At 42.6% G+C, this 10,123-nt stretch overlaps 1 protein-coding gene across 1 annotated transcript; it reads left to right on the plus strand.

Moving 5' to 3' along the window:
• The first annotated feature begins 317 nt into the window (after positions 1-317).
• On the plus strand, positions 318-8,725 carry LOC125508410 (protein SUPPRESSOR OF GENE SILENCING 3 homolog). The gene is made up of 6 exons (XM_048673115.1): positions 318-462; positions 3,227-4,059; positions 5,226-5,520; positions 6,542-6,786; positions 7,028-7,185; positions 8,171-8,725. Exons 1-6 carry the CDS (start codon positions 411-413, stop codon positions 8,394-8,396), a joined length of 1,809 nt encoding a protein of 602 aa, XP_048529072.1. The 5' UTR covers positions 318-410; the 3' UTR covers positions 8,397-8,725.
• The last annotated feature ends 1,398 nt before the right edge of the window (positions 8,726-10,123 follow it).

Below are 10,123 nucleotides of genomic sequence, written 5' to 3' on the forward strand. Positions count from 1 at the left end.
ATCATCCAGAGGCTGGTATCTCACACTGGTGAATATTCTGATAAACATGATAATTTTATCTCCTGTTGTAACGCACGGACATATGTTCTAATAGATTTTAACGGGTTTCCATGAAGTTGAGTAGTTGACTTGTTGCCCCAACGACCACGGCAACTGAATCTTGGGGCCCATATCCCGTCCCCACTGGTAAGTGTCAGGGTACGTCCGGGAAACGCGAAACGGGCTAGGGAAACGAGCTTTTCTTGTGCGGGCGCGGTGCGGTCACCTCTCGCTCTGAGGGTACCGGCCCACTCACCTGCCTAGTTTTTATAGCGCCCACCCTCCCTCCGGGGTCTCACAGTTCATTTAGAGTCACCTCCCCCCTAAAACCCACATCGCGGGCGGAGCAGAGGACGACGCAAACCCTCGCGATGTCCGGCGATCGACGCGGCGGCGGGCCTCCAGGCAACGGCGAAAACCCCGGTGAGCGCCCCCCTCTCTTATCCCCCTCTCTTACCGCGGTTCGGAGATGGTCACATTCCTGTAATGGGGGTGGAGGGTTTACCCCTACGTCAGTTGCGGGCCTATCGTCCTATGTGTCGGTGCTTCAGGATCCGCGCGGTGCGGTGCGGGGGGGGGGGATTCGTTGGGTGGGGCGAATCGATTGTTGCATCTGGTTAATGACTGAGGAGGAGGGATTAATGCTGCTCTGCGAACTTGGTTGTTTGGTTTGGGGATGTAGGTCGCTTCGTTTGTTAATTCTATATTCTACCTGCCTGGAGTTTTTTTCCCCTTAATTTAAATATTTTTTATTAGGTTTGGGTTCGTTTTGACGGGGTTCCCGTTAGTTCCGTGAGCTTCATATGTGAAGCGGATCTTTCCGTGTATACAAAATTATGGACGGATTATTCACTGGGATTTTTTGGCGATACCAATTTTTGTGTGCTTTTCTGTTTGATTTGGTGGTGATTTGTGTTAGTTATACGTTTCATCTGCTCATCTAATATCTGCTTTGGATATCTTCTGTAACTTGCTTTGTTCACCTGCTTATATTACTGGTTGGTATGTAAGAATGTTCTTTTTAAGTATTTGACACGGTTAATATTATTTTATCCAACACTGGTGTTAGAACAGTAAAGTTGAGAGGCCGTCCAGTGTTTTTAGTTGCAATGTTTGTCTATTCTTTCTTCTTTCATTGAATTTTGATTCAATTTGGTTGAACTCCTTGGAATAATTTGGTTTAATGCTGATGTTAGAAAGATCAGGGTGTTCCGAACATTGTGTTCATTTAAGCGGGTTCGACTTTGTGGTTTTTGCATTTTGAATGGCTGTGTACTCCCTGTGTATGAGACTCCTGCAACTAATGCTATTGTAACCAGCGACTAGCCAGGATTGGAGCAAACGCCCCGCCAAGGATTACGAGCTTCTAATTATCCTCGGAGGTTTTTTGTGTGAAATCATAAAAAAACTACGGCTCAATTGTACGGTCATTGTAGAATTTGAACTCCCAAAACATGACTAAGTACAAAAAATAGTAAGAGGATACGGGAAATAGTATCAGATCAATAGTTTGGTTGATCAGAACCTCCCAAGATGACGTCCACAATATAAGAAGTGCCAATGCCTTTATGAAATCAATAACATAATTTCAAAAGTGACGGCACAAATATCAAGTGAAATAGAAATCAATGACAGAATTTCTAAATAGGATTGGAGTCCAGGACGGGGGAGTTGAGTGAGCCAGCAGCTCGACCCTTGGCCCTCGGCTGCACAGCAGCCAGCAGAGGCAGGGTGCAATGACGTGACACATACGGGTGGATGCCTGCAGTGGAGAAGATTCAGGGTAGCACGGCGGCGGGGCGCGCAACAGAGGTAGCCACTGGGGGCCAAGTTCGACGATGGTGAGGCGGTGCACGTGTCATGACGTAGGAGTGGGAAAAAGTTCGAGCGAGTGAGCTGCCAGAGTTTGGGAATCGGGACCAAATTGATGTATTCACTGCCTTGCTCATGTCTGGGCTTTGCTGAGAGCAAGATATTGGGCCCTTGGTGGGCTTACTACTCTGCTGGACCCTACATATAGGTTCAGGCCATGGCCCTGGATGCCTCTGGCCCAGCTCCGTCCCTAATTGTAACCCCCTTGAGACCATTTTGTTTCTATTGATTGATTGCATTTCAGGTGAATGTCATAAAAATAATGGGCGCTGTTCTGGATGGTTAAACTTGAAAGATTTGTAAAGTCGGAACTGGTTCTAAATCTGTATCCAATAGGCTTGTTCTTGGTTTTGCATGGTTTGTGCACACAGCTAATCTGTTCAGTGTAGATGCGGAGGATATGCTAGTAATGCACTGTGGTGCTTCTCAATGTACTCCCTCCGTTTCCAAATAATTGAAGTTCTAGGATTTTCCTAAGTCAAACTTTTTTAAAGTTTGACCAAGTTCATAGAAAAATCCGCAAAGACCGACAATATCAAGTGAATACATTGAGAAACACCACACCACATTGCCTGGTATCAAATCTCCATTGAATGAAAATTTCAAGTTAGAAAATTGGACAATACATAACAACATTTCGTAGATATTGCGGTATATGCTTTTGTTTGTTTTTAGGCTCAGCACCACTATATGCTCTTATACATACTGTGAACTGTTTGGTTGCCTGTCTATGTTTTCTTTAATATTATTGTGCTCCATCCTGTACCATGCTCATGCATTACCAGTTACTGCTTGGTGTAGCTTCATAACCTAAGTATACCAAAATGGGTCAAACGATTTGTCTAACTTGCCTTGTGACAAATGTGTCTTTGATACGTGAGACCCAGCCAAGAAAAGGCTTTGGTAGGCCTGGCCTAAACCATGGTTGGGAACCGGACACTAGTTTAATTTTGTAAAGCTCGCCAAGCTAAACTTTGGCTTCCTGCCAAATACTACCTTAAGAGCTTATATATTTGCCTGTAATCTGCCACTACATGTATCACTCAACAATTCTAACCATGTTTGGATTTTGGTTGACATATTTGCTACTGCTAAAAATCTTGTTGCTCTGCAATTGCTAGTCTACTGAATGTTTACATATTTTCTGCTTGTAAGTCTGCAACTTAATTCCTGTACCTCCTTCCCATCTTAAGACTTTGATTAACAATTCATTAGCCTTATTCTGTTCTGCAGTTTTTTCTATTGTTGTCATCATGCATGTAAATATGTTTATATCACTCTTATCTAATCATACATAATCCTGTCTTGCATCCAGGGGGTGGCTGGGAGACTATTGAGAAGAAGAAGAAACTAGGGCAAACATCTGGGAGGGGACAATGGGCACCATGGGGTTCATCCTCAAATGCTCCACCTACTACAGCACGTCAAGCTTGGAATGGCAATGGATCTTCACGTTCTTCAGGAAACAATTGGGCTCAACCTTCTGATCGTAGGTCTGCTGCCAGAGGTAATCCCAGGGCATCATCACAAACAAAGTCTACAGAGCCAGAATTGCAAGCACCAAACCCAGTTGTGACTCCACCCCTGGCAAATGGTTGGCAGTGGGCATCCAGGCCTCGCCCATCTGGTCCTGAAAGCAGCAAGGATGATGTTGCTTCATCTGGTTTAGACCCTGAGGCGAATAATCCTGAAGTTGAGGATTCATCAGATGATGATAATGATGATGATATGAGCGATGACTATGATTCTGATGCATCTGAGAAAAGTTTTGAGACACGAAAAATGAATAAGTGGTTCAAGAGTTTTTTTGAAGTCATCAATACCTTAAGTGTCGATCAGATACATGAGCACACTAGGCAATGGCATTGTCCGGCATGCAAAAATGGACCAGGAGCAATTGACTGGTTCAAAGGGCTGCAATCTTTGGTGACACATGCTAGAACAAAGGGTTCTAAGAGGGTTAAGCTCCACAGGGAATTGGCTGCATTGCTTGAAGAGGAGATGTCTCGCAGGGGATCTTCTGTGGTACCATCTGGTGAGCAATTTGGGAAATGGAAAGGATTGCGAGAAAGCACTGACCGGGAGATAGTATGGCCACCAATGGTCATCGTGATGAACACCCTACTTGAAAAAGATGAAGATGATAAGGTGATGTTCACCTATCTTTAGCTCTGCCAAGAGCTTTACACATAACATGTGTTATATTTATTTAGCATTGTATCTTCAAGTATGTTGTCTACTGGCATTTGATGTTGTTTACATAATATTGCTATGGTGGTAGGTTGCAATGTTTCCCCCCTTCTAGATGATGTTTAATGTGGAGTGTGGCTTGTACACCTGGATTTCTAGTTACCCTAAATAGTAATCACAACTTTACTCATGGAAAATGCATTCGAGCACCTGGGTGCCACACACCCCTATATGAAAATAGCATTAAAAAAATATCAGGAAATTTCTAAAAATTCTGAAATTTTGGGATATGAAACGTGAGTGCCCATTGTACACCTGTGTTCATTTTCGTGGGGAATGGGTGCCCATGGTATCCGCGGCGTAGGAATTACGGCCCGACATACGCACATTCAGTTTTTTTCCTACACATACGATTTTTTTGTCTTTTTTACTGACATTACCACAGGCACCCATTCCCCACGAAACTGAACACGTGTGTACAACGGGCACCCAGGTTTCATATCCCAAAATTTAAGATTTTTTTGAAATTTCTAATATATTTTTTGATGTTATATTCATATAGGGGTGTGTGGCACCCGAGAGCCACAAATCCTCATCCCTTTACTCATGTGCTATTTCTTTTGTAATGTATAAACTTATGGCATATCTAATATTAGCAAAAGTAAAGAACAAAACTGCTATATTTTCATGCTTATTTCTTTTCTTCTCTCTTTACAGCATTTTGATTCATATATGTTAATCTGTCTCGGAAGGATTAAAATACACAATATTCGTTTAACACGAGGTCAATCTGTTATAATTATTCTTTATTGTTATTTGCTTGCACTCATGCTTGAATGTAATACAAATTAAAAGAAAACAAGTATATAATCTGTTGACTAGGTGTAGTTGGTGATCAGTTGAATGTTCACGAATGTATTCCATTGCATTTCTAATTGCAACAACAACAACAACAACGAAGCCTTTAGTCCCAAACAAGTTGGGGTAGGCACATAAGATCTCGCAACCAACTCATAGTTCTGGCACATGGATTTCTGAAATGCATATGTTTAAAATAATTATTCAAGATTTCTACGATGATGTTTTATTGCATTCTGATTTCACTCTTCATTGATGCTCACTAGTGGTTAGGCATGGGCAACCAAGAACTTCTTGAGTATTTCAGTGATTATGCTGCGACCAAAGCACGCCATGCATATGGTCCAGGTGGGCACCGTGGCATGAGTGTGCTAATATTTGAAAGCTCTGCTGTGGGCTATATGGAGGCAGAACGTCTTCATAAGCATTTTATTGATCAAAGAACAGACAGGGACACTTGGCAGAATCGCAGGGTTCCTTTCTTACCTGGTGGGAAGAGACAATTATACGGTTTCCTAGCCAGAAAGGAAGACATGGAGACTTTCAATAGACACTGCCAAGGTATAATATTTAACTTGTGGTCATACGTTTTAATGCATGGGACTGTGCAATTGCTTGTTCATATGGTAAATACCTGGCTGTAATGAACTTCTCTTCCTAAATTCGGTGCCACCAATGATGATTGGTGTTAATGCGACATGATGTACATGTGAAGCTGTGTATCTCTGTTCTTCCCTCGTATTGACATGTTAACATGGTCAATACTAACTGCGATCATGTTTATATACAAGCCTCATGAGAACAAAGTGTACTTGGAGCATAGTATCACATGCCTGTTTAGTTTTCTGATGCTATTTTGATTATAATTTCCGATCATTGCCACCACTTGTTTGTGCAGGAACCTTTTGGTGAGTAGGATCTTTTGCCTATTTAACACAAAATACGTTTTACTGGTCCTACTGGTTAGTGATGTGGTTTTAGTTCGTGCCCTCATGTGCTTTGGTTTATTAGTGCTTTATTGCTATCTTATGGTACGATATCATGTGATTGTTCTGAAAGCATTATCTTTTTATTATATTAAATTAAAAATGAATTCTGTTCCATACTACTATATTAAATTAAACCAAAAAGTGAAATTCAAACATATTTTTGTTTGACCAGAATTATAGAATAAAATATCAACATCCGCAATAGAAAATAAAGAAAATATGAAAATACTTTTCATGGTGAATCTAACGATACAAAATTGATGTTATAGATATTAATGCTTTTTTCTAGAAACTTGGTCAAATATGTTCAAGTTTGACTTTTGAAGAACTAATACACCTTGTATTTTGGAACTGAGGGAGTAAATGTAAATATATGTAACACCAAATTTGTATCATTAGATCCATCCTTGATAAGTATTTTAATATTTCCTTTATTTTGTATTGAGGATGTTGATATTTTATTCTAGAATCCTGGTCAAACATACATATGTTTGACTTTCACGGAAATTTATGCACCTTATATTCTGGAACTGAGGGAGTATATTTGCCTACTGTGCTAAGTTTAAACATAAATGCTTTATCATAATTTTCAGGGAAAAGCCGCCTGAAATACGAGATGAGATCTCATAATGAGATGGTAGTGGCCCAGATGAAGCAAATGAGCGAAGATAATCAACAACTCAATTATCTGAAGAACAAGGTGGTTAAGACAGAGCAGCGCTCTAAAGTTGTAGAAGAAACCCTGGGTGTTATTACGCAGAAACTTCGAGAGACTATGGAAGAGAATATATTCGTCAGGAGTAAAGCTAAAGAGAAGCACTCTGAGTATGAGGAAGAGGTAATGATTGCTTAAAGGTTACACTAGTGCCTGTGAACATACATCTAAACATCAAAGGGATATCTTATTTCAAATACTATTACATGCCAATGACTTAGATAGTCATGCTCAACATTCAATAGGATTTGTTGTAATGTCCGTTTTCTGCAAATACAGAACCTTTCCCATTATTTCCTGTGTTGTCTTTTTCCTTGTTTTGAGTTCATCTCATATGTTGATCTTGTGTTTCTATACTACGCAGATGAAATCCCAGGAAAAATTCTTCCATGATCAGATAGAGAACATTCACAAGGCCACAGAAGACAAGGAAAGCGAGTTTGAGAGATTGCTGCAGGAGGAGCGTGCAAAGGCTAGACAGTGTGATGTGGATTCTGGGACTACTGAAAATCGCAGGCTAAGGTATGTGTGATGGTTTTGTGTCGGTCCGCCACATGAAACATGATTGAATATACAGAATGTCCAGTCCATATAATTTAGGGGAAGTTCTCAGGTGAGGTGCTTTAGCAGACCCTATATACATCTCCTCCTAAAATTTGTTTTTTTTTTCTATTTCTCTTTAAACTAGGATACAAATGGTGGAGAGGCAGCCGGGCGTGGAGGCGGCCTGAAATTTCAGCGGTTGCCTCCCGCCATTTTTAGGGGAAGGTTTATGGGGGGAGACTTGTATGAGATCTCACATTAGGTGAGACCGTGAGATCAACCCCCAAAACTCATATTTAGATATTTAAAAAAAAAATCTGAAATTATGTAACAACTTTGATGTGGGGTGTGTCTAAAACTCTGAAAAAAATCAGCTCAAAACTCGATGTATATTTAGAGATAATTTTTTTCCTCAAAAGTGAATAGTGGCAGCTTTGGGTGAATAGTATTTTGACACTATTCACATCCGATTTTGTCTTTTTTGTTTCTATTAATGTAAGTTGAATTAGGAGCTGAAACTTTTGAGGTTTTACATCAAACATTGATGTGTCTACAATTTTTTTTGAGAATGTTGAACATGTAAATTTTTTTTTAGAAAAAATCGATCTCATTGATCTCACCTAATGTGAGATCTCACACAAGGTTTACGGGAAGGCTTTCTTTTCCCCTAGATGATGTAAACCAGTTTTATGGTACCTGCTGGAGCAGTTTATTTTTGGCCCAACTCCCCCTAAACCAATTTCTCATATGGGAAAGGAGACTTGTTGGAGATGCTCTAATGTTGCAATTGTGTATTGTAGTGATGGACGTTGTCAATATTGTTGTTTAGTTTGTCAAAAATATTGTTTTTGTTTCCTTCAGTTTTTTATCATGTCATGTCTTGTCCTCTTCAACTTTATCATGTCTTTGTCAAAAATATATAGTAAAAACACCATCAATTTAAACCTGTGTTATGCTTGTGCAGGAAGGAACAGGTACAGCGGTTCATAGAGTGCCAGGTTAAGGACGTGCAGGAGTTTGAGGCTGAAAGGGACGAAATGATAAAAGCGCACGAGGAGAAGAAGGTGCAGCTGAAGAAAGAGTACATGGCAAAGGAGGTGGAGCTCGAGAAGGAGTTTGATGCTGCTCTCACCGGTTTGATGGAGAAACATAGGCCAGGCACCTTCCAGGCCTCCAGCTCCAGCCCGTGAAGATTCACAGCTATCTGAGATTTGCCTTCTGCATAACGACATCTAAAGATGCAAGACCATATGTGGTGCATGATTAGGAATCCTGAACTTGATTGAACCTGTATGGGTGGTTATATGGCCATGATTAGGAAACCTGAACTTGTCTGAGTGTCAAGTGTCAGTAGCATGTTTTACACCACTATCTAATGACTGCCTGGGGAGCAAGCGTCGAATCCCTTCTTGAACATGTTAACTGTAATGTCATCTTGTTGTGCTTTATGTTGAACTTCGGTCTGGCGGGCGGCATTGATTGAGTGAAAATATAGACAAGTAATTTGGGATGGAGTTAATATTTGTCAAAGATATGATGAGAATTAGGCAACCTACACACTGTGGATACGTTTGATCGTGCATACCTTAGACAAACTGCCTATCTCTAAGAGATCTCAAACGCCCGGGCTGATCAGCACCAATGGTGTGTCTGTCATGTTGGACTTACCTTAGACAAACTGCCTATCTTTAAGAGATCTCAAATGCCCGGGCTGATCAGCACCAATGATTTTTCTTGTCATGTTGGATTGATGATGGAGTCCCACACCGAATTGTCTTCGGTGGGGGTGTGAACGCGGCGTGACACCGCTTTGCCTCGCCGCATGAGGCCAAATTCAGCTATTAAAGTCGGCCAGCGTCCCCCAATCCTAGCCACATCCACCTCCCCCCTCTTCGTGCCGCCAGCCCGAGCCTATCCACCTCTCTCCCGTTGCTCTGCCACTCTTCCCACGCTGTCCGGTTTCGCTATGGATCGGCGAAAGAAGACTTATGCTATGCTCACGCCGAAGCGCCTGTTCTAGATTGGGCAGGAGATCCTGGTGAAGCACGCCACCCGCATCGCTGCCGGCCCGCCCTCGGACTTGCCGAAGTCGGAGGAGAGGCGGAGGAGCAACAACCGGCGTCGATGGAGGTGGTGGATCCGTAGGACGACGAGGCGGAGGCGCTGGCTTCGGGCTTCAACATGGAGGACGCGTAGGCGGAGTTCGCGGTCATCCAAGCGGCCAAGATGGTGGAGCAGCAGGACATCCTGGAGTCTATCCAGGATGAGGGTTATGTGGAGGCCAACCGATAGTTCATCTCGCAGGAACGGGCAGCGACCAATGCGCTTTTCAACGAACTCGACGCAGAGATGGAGGTAGAGGCAGATGAGGAGCAGTCGGAGGAGCCGCACGAGCCGGAGTTGCGCCTGCCGCCCATGTACCCGGAGCCAGGCACGGAGATAGTGAACATCTTCGACGGGAATTAGGGTAGTATAGATTTCTACGTAGTATTTCCTCGTTTGCATGCTTGGTTTTAAGCATGAAGTATCCGGATGCAGAGTAGTAAATTTGAGGCATGACCGGTCACTGCCTGTGGACGCGCCCGGGCGTGTTCGTGGGCGTTTGTGGGGCCGGATTTGAAGTATGGTCGTAGATGCTCTAAGGAGTGCGCTAGGTACTGGATGACATCTCTGCCACTGTTTGTTGGTGCCGTTGGATGGAAGAGATGACACTTCAATGAAAGCAAAACTGCAACAAGACATATCAGCCCCCATCCGCCCCTTGACAAAGGTCCACTGATTCCCGTGGACATGTGGCCAAAGCTTTCCGACAAGGATTTTATTGGCCCACAACCTTAAGTGATGCGGAAGAGCTAGTCCAGACATGTGATGCATGCCAATTCCACTCCAAAGAGATCCATCAACCAGCACAGGCTCT

This window comes from Triticum urartu, chromosome 5 (assembly GCF_003073215.2).
Source record: "Triticum urartu cultivar G1812 chromosome 5, Tu2.1, whole genome shotgun sequence".
Taxonomy (NCBI): domain Eukaryota; kingdom Viridiplantae; phylum Streptophyta; class Magnoliopsida; order Poales; family Poaceae; genus Triticum; species Triticum urartu.

Excerpts from the sequence above, each read along its gene's own strand:
- LOC125508410 (XM_048673115.1), top strand. The coding sequence starts at position 411 with ATGTCCGGCGATCGACGCGGCGGCGGGCCTCCAGGCAACGGCGAAAAC. Across the intron at positions 5,521-6,541 it reads TTTCAATAGACACTGCCAAG|GGAAAAGCCGCCTGAAATAC; the intron begins GTATAATATTTA and ends CATAATTTTCAG. Across the intron at positions 7,186-8,170 it reads ACTGAAAATCGCAGGCTAAG|GAAGGAACAGGTACAGCGGT; the intron begins GTATGTGTGATG and ends ATGCTTGTGCAG.